General features: G+C 40.1%; 1 protein-coding gene across 15 annotated transcripts in view; it reads left to right on the top strand.

Annotated features, from left to right (window-relative positions):
* The window catches only part of Enpp2 (ectonucleotide pyrophosphatase/phosphodiesterase 2), a 122619-nt gene that overhangs the window by 75560 nt on the left and 19976 nt on the right, over nucleotides 1-27083 (top strand). For 7 of the 15 annotated variants that reach the window (NM_057104.3, XM_039079978.2, XM_039079976.2 and 4 more), the window contains 10 exons: nucleotides 3286-3351; nucleotides 4106-4178; nucleotides 10518-10626; nucleotides 15954-16079; nucleotides 19578-19609; nucleotides 20325-20452; nucleotides 22610-22697; nucleotides 22860-22947; nucleotides 24025-24209; nucleotides 26743-26794. In NM_057104.3, the coding sequence (NP_476445.2) occupies nucleotides 3286-3351; nucleotides 4106-4178; nucleotides 10518-10626; nucleotides 15954-16079; nucleotides 19578-19609; nucleotides 20325-20452; nucleotides 22610-22697; nucleotides 22860-22947; nucleotides 24025-24209; nucleotides 26743-26794 (947 nt within the window). Of the gene's footprint in view, nucleotides 1-3285; nucleotides 3352-4105; nucleotides 4179-7932; nucleotides 8541-10517; nucleotides 10627-15953; nucleotides 16080-19577; nucleotides 19610-20324; nucleotides 20453-22609; nucleotides 22698-22859; nucleotides 22948-24024; nucleotides 24210-26742; nucleotides 26795-27083 lie in introns of those variants that run through there. The other 8 variants (XM_063264324.1, XM_063264323.1, XM_063264327.1 and 5 more) reach the window with 4 other exon arrangements.

Here is a 27083-nt window from a genome sequence, read left to right as displayed (position 1 = left end):
TGTTTGCTTTTTATGCTTCAATGAAAACATCTGACTGGTCCAAACACTGGCAGCAGTGTACTGGGATCTGTTGCGTGTAGTTTTATGCTTTACTCGTCTTTATTCTGGGAGGTGACCATGCTCGGAGCCACCACCCAGCTTCCCTTGAGTCCTTGAACAAAAGACACACAGATCCAACAGAGGTTCAGATTAATCCAGAATGATGCTTTCTCTAGACTTGAATTCAGCAACGGAGGGTAGCCTCTTCGGACGTGAAGGGGTTCAGCTGAAGTATTTTGGGTGATCTAAAGCTAAGACAGGTGCCCATTTAGAGGTAGTTTTTCTTTTCCCTTTTAAGTGGTCCCTGACTTGAGAGGTAGGTGTGGCTTGGTTACAATTGATGCTGCTTAATGTAACTGGTCTGTTGTCTACCAAGTTAATCTCCCACAGATTTCTCAGATTTTAACCCTTGGCTGTCACAAATGCATATGGGAATTCTGCTTTGCAGAATGGAGAGGAGCCAAAAACATAATTGATACTTACTCCTCACCCTTACCCCCTGGAATTGCTGCAAAGCTTCCTTGAAAAGGCCTAGTGTTCTGTCTTTGAATGACAATTTTCTCCACCCATTTGAAACCACTTATAAGAAGGTGGCTTTTGTGTGCTCCCAAGATGTCTTTGCTTCTACAGCTATTCTTTTATCTCCATGTCCTGGAAGAGAGCAGGCTCATTTACTTCCACCCCCAACCCCTTTGAAGCTTTTTATAACTTTATAAAATATGATCCGGCTTCTCACTTTTACAAGGAATATATATCAAGGGAATCTACATATAGTCCATTTTGAAAAAAAAATTTTAAATTTAAATAAAACCAGATTCAAACCATAGGTTTAGACTTTAAAGGCCATCTTTTTTAACACAGTTTCTTATTGCAGTCTAGAATTTTATTCTTGCTCTTAAATGATAGTGTTTCATTTCAAAATCATCCCAGCTGACACTGTGCTTGGTTCCTTTGTTTCAGTTCGTTCTCAGAGGCAATAATTCCCATTATAGACTGGTGTTTAGTTTGAACGAATCCTAGTTCTACTACTTGTGAGGTGACTGACTTGGGCATGTGACTGACTCTCTTAACAAATCCATAGTCTCATCTTTAAATAGGAATTATAATTAGGGTGCTGTGGACACAGAGTGAGTTAACTTCTTTAGTGCTTTATTAGGTTCCTTGGTACAGAGAGAACAGCCAATAACTGGTATTTGTTTTTTCTTCTCATTATCTCTTTAAGCACTGACTAGACACTATAGTCCCTCACCCTTAAGTTCTTCATTTAGTCAGGCCTTCATTTTCTGGTTTTCAGTTGATGCGTGCGTGTGATGGTGTCTTACGTACTTGTTCTCACCATTAATTCTTTGTCAGTCAATGGTGCAGAGACAATGTCACATCCTATTTTCCTTGCTGCATAGCTGGCCCTTGGTTAGGTTATTCGAAATTCTCCACCCTGTATTTGAGACACCAAGGGCCATATCTTTTTTTTTTTTTTTAATCTGTGAGGTTATTTCCAAAACACACTGAAAACTTTAGAGACAACCTTGTCCAACTCCTTTTAGCTATCGGAGCATGAAGACTGAGGTTGTGAGATGTAGCATTTAAGCTCACACTCAGGATGGACTCTGGAGTCTTCATTGTTGCAAACAGAACCCTAGAGGGTGGGTGGGGGTGTGGTGGTGGAACGTTTACTCAAGAAATGATAAAAATATTCCTCTGCTTTTCATTTCAAGTAGAGGAGGATGACTCCTGCCATGGTCTTTTTGGCAGGAGAATCTTGCATCTGGGTTTATATACCTTAATTATATTGTACCTTTTATAAACATTTCATGAGTGATTGTTTTCTTTCTATAGAACTAGAAATCCAGCATATGATTACATAAACTAGGACTTTTCTTAACATTTCTATTAACTCTTTGATAACTTCTTATATTATGTTTTGATAATATTTTACTTCCCACCCCTTCCCATACCTCCCCCCAGATCTACCCCATCTCTCCACCTGCATGACTTTTTTATTTTTATGCTTTAAAAATCCTGCCCACCAAGCCCACTTGATGCTATTGATGCTGTCCACATACTCATGGGTGTGAAGCCATCCATTCCAGCATTGTTGAACTAGCAGAGGTCAAAGCCTCAAAGAGAACGGACTCTCTTCTTTAGAAGCCAGCAACTCTCAGTAGCTCCTCAGTCAGGAGTGGAGACTGGCAAGCACCAACCCCCTCCATGCTAGAACACTGAGTAGGTACTACAACTAGCATTTTGCAAAAGATAGGTACCTTGTCAAAGAGTGAGAGTTCTGAGCTTGACACGTGTTCAGCTACCCTGTATTTCTCCACTGATACCAGGAGTCCATATTTGTGGTGTGACACCTCACACACACACACACACACACACACACACACACACACACACACACACACAAGCATCATTCAGGTAGACAGAGAAAGGAAGTAACATGAATAGCTGGGGCATTGGCTTTTTTTCTTTGTAAGTGAGGAAAGAATTCAAAATATGCAATTAAATTTATTTTGTTCTGATACAACGGATTTTTAAAGGATTAAATTCCTTAAGTGATTAATCTGGCTTTGCTTAGTCTGTTTTTATTTCTTTTATAGGACATAATAAACAGGGCCCCATTTATTCAATGCCAGTGTAATATGTTTACAACAGGATTTATTTTATAGTAAGCGTGATTTTCTGGTCTTGGAGGTCATCTCTAGACAGAGAGGATTCTAGGGTCGTATCAGAGGCCGAGAGAAGAGCTAAGTGGAGCTAGGGGATGGCAGGCACAGAGAGAGGGTTCCTAGCTCTAGTCATTTGCCACGTTTGTGAGGATCTATCATTTTTTCAGCCATCTTGTTGATGTTCTCTGAGACCAAAGATTTAAATGGTCTACCCAATAATTTTCCTCACCACAATAAAACTAGTGCAAGATTGGATTCATCATGAATTAGCCTCTACGGTCTGATTTTAGAGCAGAAGAACATTTTGTGTTCCTTGTTGTGGGGGGAGTGACTTTTTCTCAAGTCAAGATAGTGCTTAGCTTGCTAGCATCCTAAGAGTACTCAGCCCAGGGCACTGTCCTGTATTAGCCAAGAGCTCCTAATGCTATTACCAGGCCTAGGGTAATTATGTTCAACAGAGAATGGTAGTTTAAACACAAAAGCCATTGTGCATGAAGATTATACCCCCTCTGTCAGTCTTATAATTATGTGTGCCTGCTGCTTTTGGTAGATTTACTTTGGTTTTTTGCCCCTTCAGGAGCATCCCTCATGAACGGAGGATCCTAACCATTCTTCAGTGGCTTTCTCTGCCAGACAACGAGAGGTATTTGTTCTCCTCTCTCCTTTTCTCTTCCTTCTTCAGGACCTCTCCATCTTGGGCTAATGCTGGACAAAGCACTGGGCGGACTGTGACATAGAAGCACAGCCAAGGATTGATGTTATTAAAAGTTTTGTGCTTATTAACCTTAGGCATTATTTCCTTAAGAAGGTTTCAGTCACCAGGGGATCATTTAATTACAAGGATTATTCCAGCTGCTAATCCTGGTGACTTCAGTGGACCTGAAACAAGTTGTTGGCTTTGATAAAGGACTCAATCCTCGGCATCTCAAGGACTGAAAGGCATTAAGCCTGAATGTCCCCTTGAACATAGTCAGTTCGTTCAGACGGTGACCACTGTGTTTTGTTATGTAAGGGGATCAGAGTCCCTAGTGATGTTCGAATATTTTCATCATGACTTTTAATTCTTGAAGTGGCACTTGCCAGTTATCACAGTGAGAAGTGGTGTGGATGAAGTAACAGGAAGTAAAAGTTTTCCACTGTGCTACTCACTGAGGGTGGGAGACTCATTCAGTTGGAAGGATTTTGTTTTTAAATTCTTTCCGGTTAACGTTTAATGATGGGTTTCATTATGGCATTTGCATGTCCATGTGTTACTATACTTTGCTTTTCCCTATTTCCTTTCTATCTCCTTCCTTTGTGCTCCCTAACCCCCTTGAAGTGCTTGTTTGTTTGTTTTATGTGTGATATGGATTGCTCTGTGTAGCCTGGGGTTGACTCTGGTTCTGATTTTCCCACAGGCCTTCAGTTTATGCCTTCTACTCAGAGCAGCCTGATTTTTCTGGACACAAGTACGGCCCTTTTGGCCCTGAGGTTAGTAGTTTCCCATCTGCCTGAGGAGAACTCATGTTCCTGGGCCACCTAACTTCCAAAACCTTATTTTAGGATTTTGTACAAAGTCTGGGAATTTTCAAGTCTAAAAGATATAAACATTGTCAAATAATTTGTAAAACGGACTAAAAACTTGAAAAAAATCCTTAAATGTGCTTGTTTCTTTTATAGGAACTTGATTTCAGATTGCTTTACTACAGAAACATATCCTAAACATGGTGCTGTGGGGAATGGGGGAAATTGTAGCCATGAAGGAAGGCGTTGGTAGTATAGGTGAAGATTTGGCTACTATTGGCTAGGACAGAAGGAATCTATGAACTGAATTTTAACTCCCTTAAAATGCTTACACAGAAGGGAAGTTATTTATCAGCCTCAGGAGTCTTATTCATTCACCTGACACATAGTATAGGGGAGATACATTTTATGGGGTATTTGGACATAGATATTCATACTGTGAAGCCATCAGCCCTCCAGAGATGCAGATGATAAAATGCATTCTTAAACAAGAGAGATGCTCCACTGGAGGCATGTGACCAATGATGCTAGTGACACTCTGGTTACCCTCAGCCATTCCAGTGGAAGACGGTGCTTTTAAGGTACAATTCACTAGAACATCATGTCCAGGAAATGGTGGCGTATTTTGTTTTCATTGATTCAGGATGGAATTCTTCCTAACATTTCTATGTAGATCTCTTACAATTGACGAAGTCTGCAAGTCAAACCTTTAAAATATTTTAAATGCTTTTCATTTTCGTCATGGGACACAGAGGTCATAGCAGCAATGCAAATACTGTTGCGAGCTGAGAAAATTTATTTAAAGAGTCTTTGTTGATGCCTACTCGCTCCAGTTCTCTGGAATCCCAGTTGCTCTAGCTAAATTCATGGTGGTCAGCCTAGGGATAGGTTAAAGATGCAGATAAGTGTATCTTGATTGAAGTAGTTCTGAACAAATTGCTCCCATGTCTAAACAAAGGCAGTGAATACTAACAAGACATAAGGATTTCTGAATGCTACAACATCAATTCAGTGGCTGGTGATTTTGTTTTTTAAGTAGTAGAAACTGATAACTATGCGAAACTGTTCACAGTTTAAACGTCTTGAATCACAGAAGTCATATAAATCCAAGGTTCCTTTATCCTTTTGATGCTTAGGCATTACTGCATGATTATGAAATGCAGATGATAAAATGAGATAAACATCTGTATACATGAAGCACAAAAAAGCAAGAATGATTGTTTTATCTTTGGGAAGACGTTCTTTGAGCTTAATTTAAGGTGAACTGAAGAAGCCAGATTTTTTTTCCAAAGCTAAAAAAACCCACCCCACTAAACAGCTAAATAGCTCCATTGCACTATTAAAAAGTCCTATTTTATTGGAATAATATCCTTTAAAAGAAAAAAAGACAGGAATTGGTATTGATATAGCCATTCGTTTGAAAGTCGAGGCTGGTACTTCAAGAGGTTTGAGGCTGTTTAAGTTTCTTGGTAAGTGGAGGATTTGTGTTAGACTCTCAGACTGTGAACCTTCCCACAGAACCAGCCAACTTTTCCCACAGAACCGGGGCATCAGAAAAGCCATCTATCAATAACTATGTTCAAATTATAGGAAACATCACCTATGTGGCAAGAGCTGGCTCTTAACGCTGCACAGTGGTTATAATACATTTGACACCCTAAATCCCACGGCTTAGCAGTAAATGTTCTTTTTCAGGGGCATCTCTGGCTTTGTGATACGTGTGGTTTCGTTATAGCTACCTTGTGAAAGCAGATGCATTTTGACTAAGAAACAACCCAGTTGTTTTGAAGTGCTGAGCAGTGACTAAATGATGCAAGGTGTAGAATGCTTTAATTTGGTACAATGATGGTTTCTGTGTCCATAATTGCTTATAAACAGACAAGCCTTCTTTCCATAGTGTTTTGAATTAACAATTGTAAGTATTCTCATTATGGTTTTTTTTCCCCAGTATTAATAACTTCTTCTTGCACCTGGAGTTTCTTCCATAGCTTCTGGGTAACCATTATTGATTGTATGCCCTAGAGAATCTCATAGCCTGACCATGTTCTTATAAAGAAAAGGACATTTTCAGATTTTGACTCTGTCTCATGCTTCTGAGAAGCTTCTACTGCAACCAAGACAAAAGTAGTTTGTTCTGCTAAACTAGAGCCAAAGCAAGCCAGCAAAACCTTTCTTGTGTGATAAGCTTGAATGGTTCGCATACCTATTTATCATGAACACATATGTGCACATATAGACATCTATGTATCATCAGACATCTTAAGTGTGCATGAGTGCACCGTCCACACTAGATGAAAGATTACTAAACTACGTAACTTTTGACAAAGAACAGGAAAAGAACTTGCGTGAGAAATTTCACGGAAATGATTCTAAGTAGCCAAGAGCTCTGTGGCACAGTAAGATGAATGCAACTGAAGTTTGTGCTTTATTTGCTTAATATTTGAGTACGCTTGTTTTTCAGGGTGAGTCTCAAAAGCTCTTAAGTGAGATGGCCAAACACGGGGCTAACAGTTTCGAGAAATGGTGTACTGCTCCTGCTTTCATAGTGTAATGGTGAATGTTCAAATATGCTTGCTTTGGATTATTGGCACAATCTATTTTTTTTCCTCTTTGATCTGTGCTTTCTCTGTGACCTCTTGTTCGGCTGCTCTTCTGGGCCTAGAGGCAGAGCTTTGGCTGGCTGGTCCCTACCTTCAGATGGTAAAGAATCCTCTGAAAGGCAGGGAAATTTGCACCCCGCCCCTCTCCCATTCTGTCAATAACCTCAGGCTAAAACTTCTAAATTCAGGCTGAAGTATGGCTGGACAGTGAAAACTTAGCTTTCTGTCTACCTCTAACATCCGAAGAAGGAGAAACATGCCTTTGTAATGACTGGATGAAAACTCCATCTGCTTACCCTCCGTTTCTTCTGCTCTTCTAACCTGCTGCAATTGGAACGGTTCTCTTTGGGCGTCTTTTGGAATGTTGGAGTTTCTTGCAAATGGCTTAGTGTGTCTGATGGGCAGATTCGAGCGCTCGCAGAATGTACTCAAGTGACCATGACATGGAAAAACCCTCTTCCTTTTTCCTGCTCTTCTCATGGAGATTTGCCTAAACTAGAAGCATTAAAACCAAAGCAAACCAAACCAAAGTCTACAGGGCTGTGACTTCTGATCGCTCTGCTAGAAAGAATGAGATAGAAACAGAAATGCTCATGCAGCCGCTTGTCCTGAGAACAGAGCAACTGCATGGCAGATGTTCGCCTTGGTTACACTAACACCGTTCCTTTTCCTGCCCCTGCCTGCATCCCAATGGCTCTTGGAACAGTCCTGCCAAGAGATAAGGTAGCTAGGTAGACAGCAAGGCCTGCTGCTTTTATTCACCGTTGCACCATCAGCAAATCAGGGGCTGGTTTTCCCCAGCACTGGGGCCTCTTCTTCACTTAATGGTTAGCTGCTACTGCTCCCTGGATTTCCAAATAATACTTATAGAACCATGTTGTCTCAGACAGAGAGCCCATTTTCCATAACAAGAGTCTGAATGAAATCTTTCAAAGAAGGTTTCTAAACACATAGTTCTATGTGTTCCTCTTTTCCTGCTGAAAGTTCTGATGCATATGAGTTCATTCAGGACCAATGGGGACTGCTTATCATTCCAGTTTCATTTTGTCCTTGGTCGGACCATGCAAGCTGAGAGCCCTCTGATACACGCGGTGGTGTGCTCACATAGATGCCCATCAGTTGCTGAGCGTACATGAACCTCATTCTCACCTTGAAGTGGCCAAGTGACCTTGACTCTGATTGGTTATAAGTTAGTGCTTTATCCACAGAGAGCTTTTGGTAACCAAGAAGCAGTCTGTCCCCAGTGCAGGAATTGCAGAGCTTGCCTAGTGTCACTTTCAGATGTACCTGTACACTGGCTTCTCAGCCAAGGGCAGTCCACATTACTAGATCCTCTTACATCATATCCTGGTATCAGCAATAAAGCTATGACCACATTGATACCCAGGTTAGAGGCCTCTCTCTATGGAGGGCCGTGAGTCACCTCTCATTCGGCTGTGTTCTCCCTTAAGGAGAACTTAGTTTTGCCAACTCAAGACTCTGCTGACCCCAGATGGAAAAAGTATGAGCTTTACTATCTGTCCCAGAGGGACAGGCGACTTCTGAGTACAGACATCTCTATCCGCCAGTACAGGAGAGTAGTTATGGTTCACCTCTTACTCCGGCTAAAAGACCTAAGAGGAAAGTTGCCCCTAAGAGGAGACAGGAAAGACCAGTTGCTCCTCCAAAGAAAAGAAGAAGAAAATTACATAGGATGGATCATTATGCAGCGGAAACTCGTCAGGACAAAGTAAGTTTATCTACTGTTCCAAACCTCTGTGGCGGGCAGGTCTGGCTTGAAGGCTGCCTTTGGTGCCTTGCTTTGAAAATGTCTGGGTAAGGTTGAAGAGAACTGCTGCATTCTCCTTGGCTCTGAGTCTAGGACCATCTGGTACTTTAGAGGTTAACAGTGATGTGAAGACATCTTGCACTTTCAGTACCACAGAAAAAGAGGGGGTCTTTGATCTTCTTTAAAGTTAGTTGACCCTGAACGGATGTTACCATTTAGGCTGTAATGACAGCTTAGAGAGCTATTGATTCTGCCTGGGGGGGAAAACGGTCACTGTGATTTTTTTGGTGCTACCTATTGAGAAAAGTCTCAGAAGCCGGTAGGACAAGTCTTTTAAAAGAATACACGTTAGAACTCAGTAAAAATGCCAACTTATGTTAGTGGTGTATACTTTCTGAACTCAGCAGAGGTCTTGTGTGGATGAGAGAAAACTATGGGCCGACAGAGCTGCATATTTTTTTCTCACAATGGTAGTAACAAAATTTAATTTTAACATTTACATTCAAAAGAACCTTTGCTTATTCATTCTTTTAAAAACCTTCAAATTCCCCTGAGGCAGAATCTTCTTTGTGAGCCTGATTTCTAAGAAGTTAAGTTCTGGATTTTACCTGAGTTGTCCAGTTGAATGAAGGAAAATAACTCAGTGCCAAGGATAGACATGTGTTATGCATTTCGTGTTTCTGTGTCTAGACATGGATCTTGGAGGACAGTGTGTTTCCCAGACAAATACCACTTAGGCGCACATCTGTTAGTTCCTTCAGGTTCTGTGGCACATCTCACTCTGCAGCTTTCAGTTGTGATTTGAAATGTCCACTCCTGTGAAGAAAAGAGGTCTTTCTACCTTGTTTCATGGATGAAATGATACAAGGAAAGGTTACGGGTCATCCGAGAAGATTGACATGGCAGATGCCATGGTGAATTAGATTGGAATTGGTGCTCAAGCTTCTCTCTGTCTTGGTTATCTTGGATGTATGTGTGTGGCTGTTAGCTGAGCTGTCGAATCCATCTAAACTAGTGTATAGTGTCTGTCTGGGATGAGGTTTCTTAAAACTCTCCGTTTCATGATAAGCGATGAGACCCGGAAGGCAATCCTATGTTCATGTGAGCACTCATGACTCCTTTCGGAGCTATGCTGAGAGACGGTGGATTGAGTTTCTTGGGATTTGGAAGTGTTGCTCAGAGAAGAATTGAGAGTTTGTATTTAATTAGTCTAACTAGAATGAATTCCGAGGTTCATTTTTGTTTGTTAGGATTCTTGTCGATTTCTATTTAATCTGTTTGAAACCAGTGAAATTGAGAAGCCGTAGCTTGTCTTGGGGATGGTTCCACAACTGGTTGCTCTCTGAGGTCGGCAGTTATGGTCTTTGGAACAAGGGACATGAGTCTTGTTTTATTAACGATATTTTAGTTCATTTCCCAGGAGGTAATGTTTTTATCCTCCAGTCTTTATGCTTTTGATTCCCTTAGCCTGTCTCTCTCTCTCTCTCTCTCTCTCTCTCTCTCTCTCTCTCTCTCTCTCTCTCTCTCTCTCTCTCTCTCTCTCCCATCATTCAAAGTCTGGTGATTTCACACAGAGAAAAAGGGATTTACACTCTCCATCTGACTTTCTGCTCTTAAAACTCTTGGATTTACAGAATATGATTACATTATGGAAAAGCCATTTTGCACCTCAAAAAGGATTTACTTCAGTAATTTGTGATATTTTCATATCAAAATATTTCAAAAGGGATGGGATAAGGAGAGCTTTTTATTCTCACAAGAGACTGCAAGGTACTTACAGACTATTACCATTTTAAGAAAGGAAAATATTTCCTTGACAAAACTCTGCCTCTGGGCCAGAAGTTTTCTTTCCAGAATTTTCTAAGGGTAGGAGAACTATGGAAATTGAAAGGTAAAAATACATAAATAAATATGTGAGGACTTACTTGCCTTTCACAGATGACAAATCCTCTGAGGGAGATTGACAAGACCGTGGGGCAGTTAATGGATGGACTGAAACAACTCAGGCTGCATCGCTGTGTGAACGTTATCTTTGTTGGAGACCATGGTAAGGCTTCATTTTCAATTTGCCGTTAAGATAGAAGCCTCACAGGGTGGTGGTGTTGTCCAGCACTTGGAGGCAGAGGCAGGATCTTTGTGAGTTTGAAGCCAGCCTAGTCTATAGAGTGAGTTCTAGGATAACTAGAGCTACACAATGAGACGTTGTCTCAAAAACCAAAAACTAACCAACCAACCAAGCACACTAAAAAGATAGAAGTTTCCCAGGGTGTTGAACAAAGAAACCCCTTCTCTCTGAGTCCAAAATTCTGTTCTTAACTTCCTTTCTCCTTTGCTTCAGGATAGGGAAAGAAATTAGGTCATGATGCAAAAGTTAGAGAGACCCAGGGATTTCTTCATCCTCATGTTCTTTGCAGGAGAGGCTGCAAAAATCTGTCTTCTATTAAAGTCTCACAGACAGCTTACATGTGGTAGGAATGACTTCCACTGTGAATGCAACATGGCAGGTGACAGACTCCTGCCTCTGTGAACCATATCTCTAGAAGGAGTCCACAAAGTTGTGTGGCTAAAATAATAATTTTAAATATGTAAAGGAGGTAGAGATGTATGGGGTCTTGTAAAAAAAATATGGCATTTTAGAATAATTGTTTCCTGGAGTCCTCAGAGGGAATCCAAGGCCAAAATCAAGGACTCAACACAGGAAACTTTTTAAGAAAAAGGATCAGTGTAGGAAGTAGCCTGTTCTCCCTCTCCTTCTCCTCCATTTCTTCATCCCTCCTTCTCTCTCCCTCTTCCTTCTTTCCTTCCTCCTTCCTTCCTTCCACTTCTTTCTTCCACTATGTAGCCCAAGGCATATCAAACTTACATATTCTCCTGTCTTCTAGCTCCTGGGACTGTAGATGTGTACCATGCCATTGAAGGAATGGTTTCTCTAAAATGCTTCTTAAATTAGACAAACATTCTTTTTCTTTTTTCTCATGAGCATTTTTTGAGGTGATTGAGAGACTATAAACATCATATGATTATAGAGCTAAGGGCCTCAGGGAACATTTGAAATATATATTTTTACTCAGCCTTCTCCCTAACACCTCCCAAATCTAACCAGCCTCCCCACCTTTCCCACTTCCTCCATCCTTGTATTTTTTATTTTAATAATTCACTAAGTTCAGTTCGTGCTAATTATATATTCAAGACTGTGGGGCCATCTATTGGAACATGGCAGACTTACGGGGTTATATGCTTAAAGAAAACTGATTCTCCTTCCCCTAAAACTCATTAACTGTCAGTAGTTCTTAAGTTACAATGCGTACTCATGCTTCTTTCCCCACTCATAATGGAATGTTGACTGTCTTGATCTTGTGCAGGCAACCACAAGTGCTGTGGGTTGTTTTTTTTTTTTTTTTTTTTTTTTTTTGTACAGTGGTTCTGTCATATTCCAGAAGACACTGTTTTTCTTTTGCCCAGACTCCATCTCTAGCTCTTACATTACTTTCACCGCGTCTTCTGCAGTAGTTTCTGAGTCTTTGGGAAAGGGAGCATATAGGTGTTCTCCTTATGGCTGAGCACTCTAGAAACTTATTTTCTGCATTTTTGTCAAGTTGTGAGTTTATGCATTAACTGTTGTCCATTGCATAACAAACAAACAACAAACCCTGATGAGGTCTAAGAGCTATACTAATCTGAGATATAGAAATACCAATGTAGAGGGCAGTTGAACACTTTTTTTTTGGCTAAATAATAAGAGTTGGGCTTGTAAGCTCATCAATCATGTTCTCTTGGCTAGATTTATATCAACAAATGTGTTTCCTCCTATCCAGTAGGCCTGAAATCCAAGCAGAGAGTGATTGATCACCCTCATTACATTCACGCCACTCTTACATCCTGGGACTATCTTGCCACACTGGTCCTTGTGGTTGACAGGGTTCACAGCTGAGTAAGACTGTTCATGGTTTTGTTTTTGTTTTGTTTTATCCCAGAAGCTTACATAGTACCTTCTGATACTCTGAAATCTGTCTAGCAGAGAGAGAGAGCTTCATGTTCAGAGAGTTTTCAGAGAGCATTTTTATTCACAGACGTGCAGACCCAGTTCTGAAATCTATCCATGCCACCTATATTCTGAAACTCTCAAACTGTAAATTGTAATAATGACCTTGGAATTTGGGGCCTTTCCCTTCTAGTAGAATGTGAAAGAAATCGACTGACTTCTTGGCAGCTCTGTTAATAATAGTTAGTGAACCTCCCTAGCTATATTTTGGCTCCTGAGATTTTATTTCCAGAACATTTTAGAAGATCTGAGAAACTGGGGTAAGGGTTGGGTTTTGTGGATGCTAACTTGCTTCCCTGAGTAGATTAAATGATACCCTCTACAAGATCATTCTCTACTAGTTTGGCTTAGTGGAAAGTTGTAGACTGGGTGAAAATGACGAGCATATGACACACTAATTCAATTTAAGTTACCCAGAAGTATGGAGAACATTAGCTCACATGCTAGTGCTAGTGGCAGACATTTAAGGTCCCAGTGAGTCACATGTCAGAGCACCATAAAGGTCACATGCAGACTAAAATCCATTCTCAATATGCAGCTTGCTAAAATGAATGGAAAGCCAAGGCACCTCCTTTCTAGAAAGGTAGCTTGCCTACTATTTCAGCCCCTGGGCTTTGACAAATGAATTTCAATTGACCTCAGATCACACCATGACTCTTAAGAACCTTGGATTCTGTCTGTAATCTGCCTCAGCAAATCTCAGTCCCTTATCTATAGACTGAAAACACTGGTTCCACACAGGTGAAGTCAGCCTGGAAGGGAGGGGAGAGGAGGGAAGGGGAGGGGAGGGGAGGTGAGGGGAGGGGATACTAGAGGGACCCTGGGCACAGTTGCCTGGGCACATTTGTCTCTGTAAGCAAGGGTGATTATTGCTCAATGTTGGAACTTCAGAAGTGACAGTGTTGAAATGTCACAAATAGAAGATTCTTTCCATCTTCCATTCATCTGTTTTTGGAGATTTTTTCCCCTTTCTGGGGTAATGTTTTGCTAGAACACAGAACTGTGTATTATTTTAACTTTTTCATCTGGAAAGTGTCCATGTTAAATGAAAAGACACATACCTATGTTATGTTAAAATATGTTTTGCTCTTTCTTCATCCTAATTGATGCTAAGAAATAGAAAAGTGAGGATCACTGAGATGAGTTAGTGATTAAAGGTGCTGGCCATGTGAGTCTGGTCACCTGAGTTCTATCCCTGTAATTGCTGAAAAGGTATTGAGAGAGTACAGACTTCATCGAGTTGTCCTTTGATCTCCACATGTACACTGTGACACCCTTTATTATGAATATATACAACAATAATAAGTAAAATTTCAGAAAGAAAAAAAAAAAAGAATGATCTGGGATCCTCAGATAATTTGACTTTTACCAGATCTTGACCACTCTGGATTACATTTCTTTACTCTAAAACCTTAAGACCTTTTACAAAATCATTTAATTTTGCTCTTAAAGACTATTAATACACTAGATTGTGTAAGGCAATTAAGTGGTCTCTCTTGATTCAAGAAAAATATGTTCTAAGACTCCTAGTAGATGCCTGATATTGCAGATAAAACTAAACATTGTGTATCTGTCCTCTCTGATATACTTGTAATTGTGACAAAATATTATTTATAAATCTGGCATAGTAAAAACTAATAACAATCCATAGTGATACAAATATATTTTTTGACTGATAAAAATCAATTAGACTGTGCTGTATTAAGAGTCATAACTATGATTGTTCTTAGCTACTGTGTGGATACCTTGGCTAAATGGATGATTTACATCTTAAGGAAAATGGAACAGGGTAGCAATCAATTTTACTATGCTATTTAGAATGGAAATTTAAAATTTAAAATTTCTAAATTATTTTTGAAATTTTCCATTAATTTGTTTTGAGTCTGTTATTCACTTTGTAAACTAGAGCTTCAGAGCGTGAGGCCATAGAAGTGGGGTGTCACCAGTTGAGGGGAGGAGACCTCTGCACTGTAAATGTTCATTGTTCAATGTCAACTTGTGAATTCTAAAAATGTCAATAAAGATCTCTATGGAATTTAGCTCTGTAGAGCTGCTTGAGTCTATAATCTTGGGATTTAAATTAGTTTCAAAATATTGCAAATTTCCCTTGCTCTAGAAGGCAGAAAACAAGTTTGGGGGTAGGGATGAATATTGATTGGTTAAATTTTTTTTCTCACTAGACTTCTTTTTGTGTGTGTGATAGCTGCTATCCTTCCAGTTCCAATTATGTTGTTTAAAACTTGTTTTTACTCAGTGTTTTGTTTTTCAGTTTGGGTGGTCATTTGGAATGACTATTTTTCTTTCCCCCATTTCTTGTTGCCAGTATTGTTTTGTCAGTAACACCCAAGGCCACCAGTGAAGACAGTGACGTGATTATATCCTTAAGGCAGAGGACATACTAGAAAGAAAGAGAGCAGGAAGAGTGTGTGTGTGTGTGTGTGTATGTGTGTGTGTGTGTGTGTGTGTGTGTGTGTGTGTGTGTGTGTGTGTGTGTGTGTGTGTGTGTCCCAAGAGGTGTCAGATCTCCCTGGAGCCGGAGTTATGGGCAGTTGAAATTGGTCTGACATGGGTTTTAGGAAGTGAATTCTGATCCCTCTCCAAGAACAGTATGTGCTTTTAACCACTGAGCCATCTTTCGAGCTCTAGAAATGACATTTTTCAAAATAGAAGTAGAAATGCATGTTTCAGGTCTTTGTGCCACCCTCTCCCTTACCCTGCTGGAAATAGATTAAGCAATTAAAGAATAATCTTTGTCATTATGACTGTCAATAGTTTGTGTTTTTCAAACATTATCTTATTTATTGAGAGAGAGAGAAAGAGAAAGAGAGAGAGAGAGAGAGAGAGAGAGAGAGAGAGAGAGAGAGAGAGAGAGAAGCAGTCATGTAGAAGTCAGAATAGTGTTTTGGGGAATCAGTTGATTTTCAGTACCATAATGGGCTTGGAGGATCAATCCTCACTTTGGTGGTCAGGCTTGGGGACAAGCATCCTTACACACTGAGCCATCTCACTGGACCTTAAACATGACTTTTGGTGTTGTCAGTAGCTCAAAGTAATAACCGAGGTGACACATTTTCAACTCTACTGCATGTGAAAGGATATGGTTAAATGAATGTTCTGGAGAAGCATTATATGGCTATAACTTCAAAATGTCACATCAGAACAATCTCAATGGTGATGTTTCCTGAAATTTGCTGGAATCTAATTGGAGATTTTAATTAAAGAAATGTTACAATGCTATCTTTAGTGACTGTACATCTTTTTTTTTTAAGATTTTAATTTTTATCCTGCCTAACAGTACTTGTGTCTGTGTGTATGTTTTTCCATCCCCATAGGAATGGAAGATGTGACATGTGACAGAACTGAGTTCTTGAGCAACTATCTGACTAATGTGGATGACATTACTTTAGTGCCTGGAACTCTGGGAAGAATTCGAGCCAAATCTATCAATAATTCTAAATGTAAGTTGGTTTTTTAAAATATTAAGTAGTTCAACTAATAATTAATGGAAGAGGTAAAGACTTGTTCTCTGCAGGTAGAATGCTTGGGCAAGAAATCCTAGTTGAGCTTCAACTTTCTGATCTGTCGATAGAAGACTTGTTAGCTATGAAAACTCTTGTGCACATTAACGTGTATTGTTTACACTGGTTCTGGGCATAGAGCAGCCTCTACTGAACATTTGCACTTGGTTTTATCATGTGGGAATTGCACTTAGTTTTAAGCCTGTTTACAATGTAAGCATCTGTTTATATGGAAGAGTTTTCTGGTTTCAAGGGCAGACTGGTTACTTTGGTGAAGGAAAGTCTTTCCATTGACAGAACCAATGCCTGTTCCCTCAAAGTTCCTCAGTGCCTCCTGGAAGTAGGACTCTTTCTAGTGGTCAGAGTGAGCTACAGAATGGACAAGAGGAAATAAGTATATTCTGACAGATTAACTACTCTGAAGAATTAGAAATTGAAAAAAAGAACTAGAAAAATTATGGAATTATGAGTGTTTGCTTTGACTTGTTCAGCATGTTCAGGGGATGATATGTGACTAACAAGAACTTCTGGTTTGTCTTGCTGCCATCCAGATTGTGAAAACTACATAAAATTCTTATGAAGTCTTTTTTATTATATATTTTAATTATCTGTGGTATTATGTTATATAAGTGCACTTTCATGTGAGCATATGTTTATAAGAGTATATATAGTTTTGCTTGAGACATGCTATATTAAAACAGAACCTCAGAATCATAAACCATTGACCTCAAGCTTAAAGCTTAGGAAACTTAAGTTTTCCCCAAGTTATGCTCCTAAAATGACAAATGGGACACATTCCAGGGTCAACGTTGTGAAATCAGCAAAATATTGGTGTTTCTTCCTTTTTTCCATGTGCGTGTCTGTCCTTTGTGACCTCAGTACCTTTGCTCCCTTGAACTGGAGGGCAAGCCTCTTTATTTTTAGCCCCTGTACTTTAAGGTGTATTCACAAATTTGCAAATCTATTTGAAAATAGAATTTTGGACATTAGTAAATTGAGTAGATTTACTGAGGAGGTTGACTAGATGAGACACTTTGCCGGGGGCCTTTGGAATTATACTACCTTTAGTGAAATATTTATGCTCTCTGTTCATTTTGGGGGAGATGGTGAGCTGGCCAATGAGAAGCACAATGGTGACCATATACTGTTCTGTAGCTCTTCCAGAATCCCATTGAGACACTGGAGAAACATCTTTAACACATTGTATGTCAGGTTCCTTATGTATGGACTAAGGATTATGGGGATGATTAAATACAAGCTCGTGGAGATACAATTACACTGTATTTAATCTGTAGTCAACGCTATATGTTGACTACATACATATATAGAAAGATGAGGTTTTGACTTATTATTGTTTCCACTGAATATAGACACAATCTTATTTAATCTCGCCCATATCCTTTATGGGATTTAGATTGTCATATTTTTATAGACAGCAGAGGTTAAAGGCAGAGAGAAGGTTGAAGGGACTAGCTCAGAGGACAGCAGTGGGTGTCAGGACTACGATTGGAACCCTGATTTGCTGATTCTTTAAAAACAATTAAACTGCATTCACTTATTGTGCTCACAGGTATCTGTGTATGCAAAGATGCAGAACAGTGCCATATGGCATAATGTGTGGAGGTGCAAGGAAAACTCGGGAGAGTTAGGTTATTCTTGCCACTATGTTGGTCCTGGGAATGAAACTAAGGTGGTCAAGCATGGTGCCAAGTATTTTACTGGCTGAAACAACTGGCCAGCCCCAATTTGCTGATTGGTCATCACCATCCTCATTCTCAGTAGCCTGGGTAGCAGGAAATGACAATGAGTTTAGGATTGAAGGACTATTGTCTCAAAGAAATGCCTTTCCTAAGAATTCTCTGGAAGTGTCTGAGGATGAAGTTTCCCCATGGTTTTGATTTCTCTACACCAGTAGTTCTCAACCTGTGGATCGATACCCCTTTGGCAAGCCTCTATCTCCAAAAATACTTACATTCTGATTTGAAACAGTGGCAAAATTACAGTTAGGAAGTAGCAATGAACATAACTTTATGGTTAGGGGTATCGACATGAGGAACTATATTAAAGGGTCACAACATTAGGGAGGTTGAGTTCCACTGCTCTAAACTATCAAACAACACGGATTGATTGTGTTTAGTCCTTGTGGAGACTATGTTTCGAAAGGCCAAAGTGTGTAGAGGTTCAGAGCGTGGCTGGCTCAGACTGTGTGTTATGGTCCAGTGTGCAAGCCCCCTTACCTTCTAAAATGAATTGGCTGATTGAAGATTCTGACCATCCTGTATCCTTATATCATTATGAACAAATAATCATAGAAATGCCTTCAAAGCTCTTAGAGAGAAATGGGTGCGCAGCCTGGACTCAGATACCATTGCCATGATCGCTTGCTTGCTTCCCATTCAATGCAGCTATCAAAATTTAAGTAGAATGGAGTTTACATTTTACCTTTGGATCAGAGCTTTAGGACTAAGTTTCTAAAGATGGTACATTCGTACACACTCTACAGGAAACCACATTTTCCACAAATACTAACAACTGAAGTTTATGTAGTACTAAGTACTGCACAGTGAATTACACACACACACACACACACACACACACACACACACACACACACACACACACACACACACAGTCAGCCTCATTAATGTTTCTGTGCCAGGGAGGGCTGCTCTGGGAGAGCTGGGACTCCTGTGAATACTGCTCTTCCCTTTTTCCTGATTCTTTAATGACATACAGAAGTGCCCTTTTATTTTGCAAACAGCCTACAATCTCTTTTTCCATACAATCGCCACAGAGGGACACCTGGACAGTAAGATCCAGTACGCACACAGTCATCATTCAATGTACTTTAGGCTTGTTCTGAGTATAGTCTTTGTTTCCTGGCAATAAACACACACACACACACACACACACACACACACACACACACACACACACACACACACGGAGTGCTCACCTATGTAATTAGACCTATGATATCACCACAGAAACTGCTTATTTGCTGCCTTAGAATCTCATCTCGCAGTGATTGGTGGCTTGTTCCAAAGCATTGCGGAGAGACAGGAAGTGATGATGAAAGACCCCTAAAACTGACCAGCTCAGTTCCTGGCATGAAACTGCCAATAAATTCATGTGAGGGCTCCACGGGGATCTGTTTGGGAAAAATTGAAGCAAGTTACCTAGCAGTGCTCTTGCGCTTTGGAAGGCAGACTTCCTTTCTAGACAAGAAACCCTGCATCGCGCATTGCACTTTGCTGCGGGCTTTGTGGCACCGGTTTAGCTACCTCTCTGTTATTGAAATATGAAACACCTACCCCCAGTTACACATCTGTTCAAAATGATACTCAAAGGGGTGGAAGCTTTGAGTTTCTTTCTGTTAAAAAAAATTGCTTTTCTCTGGGATTATGTTTTGAAATCTTTCTCCCTTTCTCTGAACAGATGACCCTAAAACCATTATTGCTAACCTCACGGTAAGTGTTGCAAGCCACCAGGCCTCTGCCCTTGGAGCAGCTTCGATAGGCTCACCTTCCCATGTTTGCCTTCCCGGTGGGTGGTTAGGAACATTTTCCTCACTGACCTGCAGTCCTGTGTATTTGTTTCTCCTAAGCTTTCAAAACTTCTGGACTGAGGTCAACTGTAGACTCCCCAATGGTCTTGGCCGTGATCCAAACCGAGGCTTTGTTCTTCTTAAGCTGAGCACTATTTGCTCATGATTAATCAAATCTTTACTCTCAAACAGATCTGCCCCCATCTTCTACTCCTACCCCCACCCCGGTCCCAGATAGAGACTTCAAAGTCCTTGAGCTTATCATTAGATAGGCCTGCACATGTCTACCCCTCTCCTCCCACCCTGCCTCCCACTCCTTGATTTGAAGCAGTTGGGAAAGACCTTGAGTTTTAAACTGCCCTCAGTCTTGGGCTCAAGAGTCAGGAACTTATCTTAAGAATTCCTCACCCCTCTGATAGCCTCGGACTTATTTCTAAAGTTGTCTAGCTCCCTTGGAACCTATTTGCTTTTACCACACATTATTTAATAAGGGGGCAACACATCCCATTTGTTTAGTAACCATTCTTTTCGTGGGCTAACAAGGTTTTCAAGAGACAGAATAGGACTTTTTTTTTTTTTTTTTTTTTTTTTTGGTATAAAACCTTTCTCCATAAGACCAATATTCACTTATATTTCAGTGCAAAAAACCGGATCAGCACTTTAAGCCTTACATGAAACAGCACCTTCCCAAACGGTTGCACTATGCCAACAACAGAAGAATTGAAGACATCCATTTATTGGTCGATCGAAGATGGCATGTTGCAAGGTAACAAGTGGAGGGAGCCTGTCTCTGTCTTTGCAAGCACCTATTTGGCACCTGGAAATCATTTAAGGTTCTTGGTCATCATTAAGAGAAATCTGGGCTGGAAATCTCATTGTTTAAACGGTGAATGTGTGTGTGTGTGTGTGTGTGTGTGTGTGTGTGTGTGTGTGTGTGTGTGTGTTTGTGTGTGTGTGTGTATGTGTGTGTGAGTAGTAGTAGTAGTAGTAGTAGTAGTAGTAGTAGTAGTAGTAGTAGATAAGTAATGAGAATAGAAAGATCCACATCTCTAGTTCTTGGGTCTTTTTTAGTTTCTCATGCATCACTGTGCACAAGTTTTATGGCGATATTCTAGTCTCTATCTTTTATCTCTTTAACAACTTTAAATGCAGGTAGGGTCTTGCTGATGTGGTCTTAGTTGACATGGTAGTATGTGTTTGTGGAGGAACCCTGGATATGTTAATCTTGAAACTTCTGTTGCTCTGGGCATGCTTTATATTTGCTCAAAACACAACTGGTGTTTGCCTCCATCAAAAGTCTCCCCCAGATCAGTTAACCACCCATACCTTTAGAATCTGATATAGAGCGTGTCTGGAAGCTCTGTCACTCCTACAGAGTCAACTGCCACAAATTTAGTCATTTTTACGTGGACCTGGAAGTAGTATTTTCTCACTCATTCTTGTTCTAACTTTGATTACAAGGCAAGTGTGATGAACATGCCTGTAGTACTAATTCAATAATTATGACATGTACCTGAGCTGGCCAATAGTTTATAGGAAATAGCTAAGCACAAGAAGATAATGAAAACACTGGTCTTCTAGAAATGTGTCAATGTAAATTTGATGCACACACAGCATGCAGTCTCCCACTGTCACTGTAAAAGAACCAAAGAGTGATGATATGAAACCCAGAAATTACTGGAACCATGTAGAATAGACAGAAATTCATGTAGAAATGTTTCATAAGAGACATGCCAAAATAGCTTGGCTGATTATGTCCTCTGCAGGACCTTTAATGTTGGGGGCACCTAGGGAGAGAAAAACACTTAGTGTTTGTTTATATGAAAAAGCATATTTTGGAACAGAAGTTAAATTAGAGATGACATTCATTGAGCAATTTAGTGAAGAGCAAAGGCAGGTACTAAAGCCTTGAAGTTTACTCTTGCATGTTATTATACATGCATATTACTATCCTAAGTCCTAGTTACTCTTGGGTAGAAACCAATGTGTTAGATTTCTCCATTTTCTCCAAGTGCTATCCTATGTGCCCTGCCTATACTTAGGCAATACTGATATTAATAAGCATCAACATCTTTGATGGTAGAAGAGCCATAAAACTCTTATGTAAAGGGGTCTTTCTGTCACAAATGTAAGAGTAAATGATCGCGATGTCTTGCAAGCAATATTGTCATCCCCTCCCTACTTCTAAATAGATTTTCTAGGTGAGGCCAGGCATTTGTTAACTATGGTCTCTGCACTCTGAGTTTTATTATCCTACCAGGTAAGTTTACATACAAATATTTTTATAGAATGGAGATCTCCGCGAATTGATTCAACATTGCATATTTGAAAATGCCTCCTGTGTTTTGGGACTGAGCCTGGTGAGCATATAGCAGGGAGAGATGTTCTGTTCAGTCCAAGCCTGAGGCATAGAGAGGACTTTGACTCCTTTTCAAAACTTCCCCTTTAACCTGGGGTAATAAGCAAAGCCATGGCATTAGAGAAATGAACAGACTTCCCTTGTCATCGCCATGGGAATGATGTAATCAAAACAGAGACACTTGGCTTCAGATCTTTTCAGGGATCCTATGTACCTCCAAATTTACTTTTTTTCCTCTTTAAAAGGAATTTATTGATCATATACAAAATAAAGAAAACTATATATCACAAACATACACTATGTACAGCAATAAATACACAGGGGGCCAGGCCCAGTACCACCCCTCCTGGACAATAATTTAGCAATAAATACTGTGCAGGGCACGTGTGGCACCAAGGCCGCTGCCCGCTGAGGCCAGGTGACTTGATCACTCTCTACCGATTCAAAGTCCAGGCCTCAACTTGCAGCCAGATCCCTATTGGCTCTACCTGTCTCCAAATATGCTTTCTTACCAGCATGCTTTGGGGCAGAATCCTAACTGATCATACAATTGTTTTAATGTAGGAAACCTTTGGACGTTTATAAGAAACCATCAGGAAAATGTTTTTTCCAGGGTGACCACGGCTTTGATAACAAGGTCAATAGCATGCAGGTATGTCTACAAAACTGAACTGAAATTGAATTTCACAGTTTTCAGGGGTGGGAGGATGGAATCATGGGGTTTGTGAAGCTGTAAGGAACTCAGACACAGAAGAGATGGTGTCCGTGGCAGCAGAAATGGTTAACTGTGTTTCTTTTCTTTTTCTTTTGGAAGACTGTTTTCGTAGGTTATGGCCCAACTTTTAAGTACAGGACTAAAGTGCCTCCATTTGAAAACATTGAACTTTACAATGTTATGTGCGGTAAGTCACTCGTTCAATCAAACCCGGTGAAATTTTTGGTCAGTGAATTTCCTTAGTGCTAGAGAAAGAAATGAGGTGTCTATGTTCTAAGACCTCTCTCTGCAAAAAGAAAAAAAAAAGTAACTTGCCCATTGGTTCAAAGGACAGAATGTCACCCCCTTCTAAGGCTTCTTTGTGTTCCTTCAACAGTTGACTAATGGGGAGTTTTCACAGTGTTGGTGTTGGCAGCCTTTGGCTGATCTAACATAGCATTACAGTTTGACACCGTTGGTCGGAGACACGATGAAGCAAGAGTTCCACGCAGACAGAGCGTTCTCCCACCTCCCTCTCTTACATTGCAGCCCAGTGAAAAATTTGCCAGCTTGCAACCCAGCCAGCTATTTATGTGTTTCTAATTATTTTTCTTCCTTGAGCTTCTCGTTGCTGAATGAGGACAGCTTTTCCTATTTAGTAAGGGAGTGCCAGTCTGGTGGTTAGAGGGGGAGTCTGAAAGTCGGGTCTCCTGGGTTCTTTTTCCCAGGTTGGCTGCTTAGCTCTTCACTGTCCTGTCTCTCAGCTTAGGCAAGTCACTATGTGCCCACTTGGCAACCATTCAGTTGCTGTGAAATCAGCCCGTTTATCCCTTGGTGGCCCATCAAGGCACATCGCCAAAGCCTCTTCTTGTCCCCACACTTTTGTGGAGTGCATTGAAGGGCAGGCTGTGGGCATTTATTGATTATGCCTTATTTCAAAATTTTGTTTTAAAAAAATCTTGAAGAAGTCCAGAAGGGCAATGATATCAACATTGTCACATGCAGAGACAATGCCTGAGTGAACCATTCTACTCCAGGTTCATGAGAATGACATATTCATGATCTGACAATGAAGAGAAGTGTTATGTCAAGAAGTGTTAGCTAGACATTGTAAGGTCGGAATGGTTCAGAAGTTGTGGAAGGAATGGCTGATGTGGTAGTTTAGTTTGCTCACTTGTGATTTGTGTTCAATATTTATAGGCTCCTGGAAGGTCAAAGGTTTTGATTCTTCACATATCTCATGGGAGAGTAAATGAGAAACACTGCTTCCTTTTCTTTCCATCAGATCTCCTAGGCTTGAAGCCCGCTCCCAATAATGGAACTCATGGAAGCTTGAATCACCTACTGCGTACAAATACCTTTAGGCCAACCATGCCAGACGAAGTCAGCCGACCTAACTACCCAGGGATTATGTACCTTCAGTCCGAGTTTGACCTGGGCTGCACCTGTGACGATAAGGTAGAGCCAAAGGTAGAGATAATCTTCATGCTTTATCATGGAAGTGGTTGTTTGGTTTATAAAGCACTGTTCAGTAGAACCATCTGTGAAAATAGAGTTGAGTTTTAACTCCGCTATCTGAAATGGAGCCAGTAACTGGTTATGGCTGGGGGTGAAAATTCTCACTTTATTGTTTTAAATTTAAGTTTAGTATGCTGAATATGGTCTATGGCTACCATCGTAGACAGTACAGGTCTGGAGAATGAAGGGTCAAACTGTTATTTTCTGAATTCACAATATACAGTTAGAAGCTGACTCTTTTACAGAATTATGAATTTCCAGTGATTCATGGTGAGCCATGAATATCACTGAGTTGTCCATAGGTAGGTATGTCAAAGTGGTTTTGAAAGATACTTGTAATTTTAAGGGATTCAGGTATGTGCAAAACCTGGGCCGGGTAGATGGAAATCTCTGGGAAATGGGAAGTGTTTCAGAGCTGGCAGAATACTTTCCAAGGCCTAAAAGGTGAGGGCAGATAGAGAATTACTAAGGAGATTGGCAGGAGACAAGAAGGGAGGAAGGGACACGGGAAGAGATAATTGTGTTTGTTAGAACACTGTGGCCTGGAAGTGTAGCACCCTAGGTTCTATTGCCTCTGCTCGGCTCCAACTGTCTTCCCTGGTAGAGTCTGACTGTAAGCCAAAGAACAACTCTTTTCTGCAGTCCCTAAAACTCACCTTTCTAGGTGAGCGGGGTGAGGGAGGTACAGGATGGGGTGTCCTTGGAAACACCACTGGTCTTTTTAGATACAAAACAACAACACCAACAAAACAAACAAACAAACAAACCCCAAAGTCTTAAGCAATAATTTACTTATTGACTTTTTTGAGTTAAGATTTTTATATCTGCCAACCAGTGCTCCTATTAGCAGAAATGAACCAACCCTTCCACAGAATTGAGAAGATGCCTGTACAAACCAAAGGTGTTGGTTCATTTTTATATGCTGTTTAATTATAGATAAAAAGGATGTGTTTTTTTTCTTAGCCTCAGAAAACAGATAATAAATCTCCTATTGCACAGTCTCTTTTTCTTACCACTTGTCCCCTCCCAGGATTCCTAGGAGCATTGGAGATATGGTTTGGTAGGCTCTAGAGTGAGAGGAATATGTTTTTTCCTTCCTCTCTATTTTTGTTCTTTTTTTTTTTTTTTTTTTTCGGAGCTGGGGACCAAACCCAGGGCCTTGCACTTCCTAGGCAAGCGCTCTACCACTGAGCTAAATCCCCAACCCCCTTCCTCTCTATTTTTGCATTCATCTCCTTCCTACCTTTGTTCTTGATAAGATTCTGAGAGGCTAATGAATGAAGGGGAGGCAACACTAAGAAGCTAGGTTTGTGAGGTTGCCCAAACCAATAAAAACCAACTTACCAAGAGGATCACAAATAAGTTGAGAGTACTGTATAGTTGCATTTGCTTTCTGTGTGCCCTCTAGTATAGACATATTTTGAATATATTGGCCAAGTATATTACATAAATTTTGCATTGATGGATTTCTCAAAATATCTACATTTCCTCCCACCCCACCCCCATCTTTTGTTTTTAGCTTCTTCTACAACATAGCATTAATGGGATTCTGAAAGTAGTGTAATTCTCATGCCTGACTCTGTATTTTTACATTTCTCATATATATATATGTATATATATATAAAGTATATATATGAAAACATATATATATATATGAAAACATATATATATAATATAGTACATGAAGTATGTTAATGCATCTCAAAGTAACCTATGATATAATTTTGCATATGGGAAATTTTAATGTGGCTGCTGTTGTAGGCTCAGGATCCTGTAATTGTTTGATTAATCATTATTTCTGAAGTACATTTGTGTATATTACTATATGAACCGGTAGGTCACATTTTTCATGGTAATTAGTTACCTTTGATATATCGATAGATCATACTGCTTATATTCATCTTACTGTTTAAGAACATTTGGTAATTTTCAAATATTAGCTTTACGGTAAATCAGTGGACATTATTGTAAGTGGGGTTTATCATTAATGCTTGGGAGTCTCAATGACAGGTGATAGGTACAGATGCTGAGCAGTGGCTTTCAGAGTTGCTTGGTTATTACTCTCCAGAAGTATTGAGTCATGACTGTTTGACTTTGATCAAAAGCAATTTTATACATCTGTTTGGTGAATCATTTCAGTGTAGACAGGAATTAACCTGAGATATGGGGTACTACTGTCACTCCCTCATATGTATGTGGCCCAAATAGCTATCCTTACCAGCCTGGGAAGCTATGGCCATTACAGACTTAAGGGAAGGGAACTAGGTTAATGGGAGATGAATGAAGATACTCACATACATATAGGTCAAGTTTAGAATGTAAGTGTGAGATAAAACAGCAGCTTCCCAAGAATGTTTACCACACTGATGGACATTGGGGCTTTCTTTGGGATTTAGCAAGATGCTAAGTAGAAAGAAGAGAAAAGGAGAGAAAAAAAGAAATCCCTCATTTGCTTTCTTTCCTTTTCTGGTTTTTACATGTGAAGAACAAATTGGAAGAACTCAATAAACGTCTTCATACCAAAGGATCAACAGAAGGTAAGGGAACATTAAAAACCTACAAAATCTTCAACAGAGGAATGGATTAAAAAAATGTGGTGCATCTACACAATGGAGTACTACTCAGCTATCAAAAACAATGACTACATGAAATTTATAGGCAAATGGAATGAACTAGAAAATATCATCCTGAGTGAGGTTACTCAATCACAGAAAAACACACTTGGTATGCACTCATTGATAAGTAGATATAGTCAAAAAGCTCAAATTACACAAGATGCAATCTACAGACCACAGGAAGCTCAAGAAGAAGGATGACCAAAATGCA

This window comes from Rattus norvegicus, chromosome 7 (genome assembly GCF_036323735.1).
Source record: "Rattus norvegicus strain BN/NHsdMcwi chromosome 7, GRCr8, whole genome shotgun sequence".
Classification (NCBI taxonomy): Eukaryota; Metazoa; Chordata; class Mammalia; order Rodentia; family Muridae; genus Rattus; species Rattus norvegicus.
The sequence above is the reverse complement of the archived record's forward strand: the minus strand, read 5'-3'. Positions and strand labels throughout refer to the sequence as shown.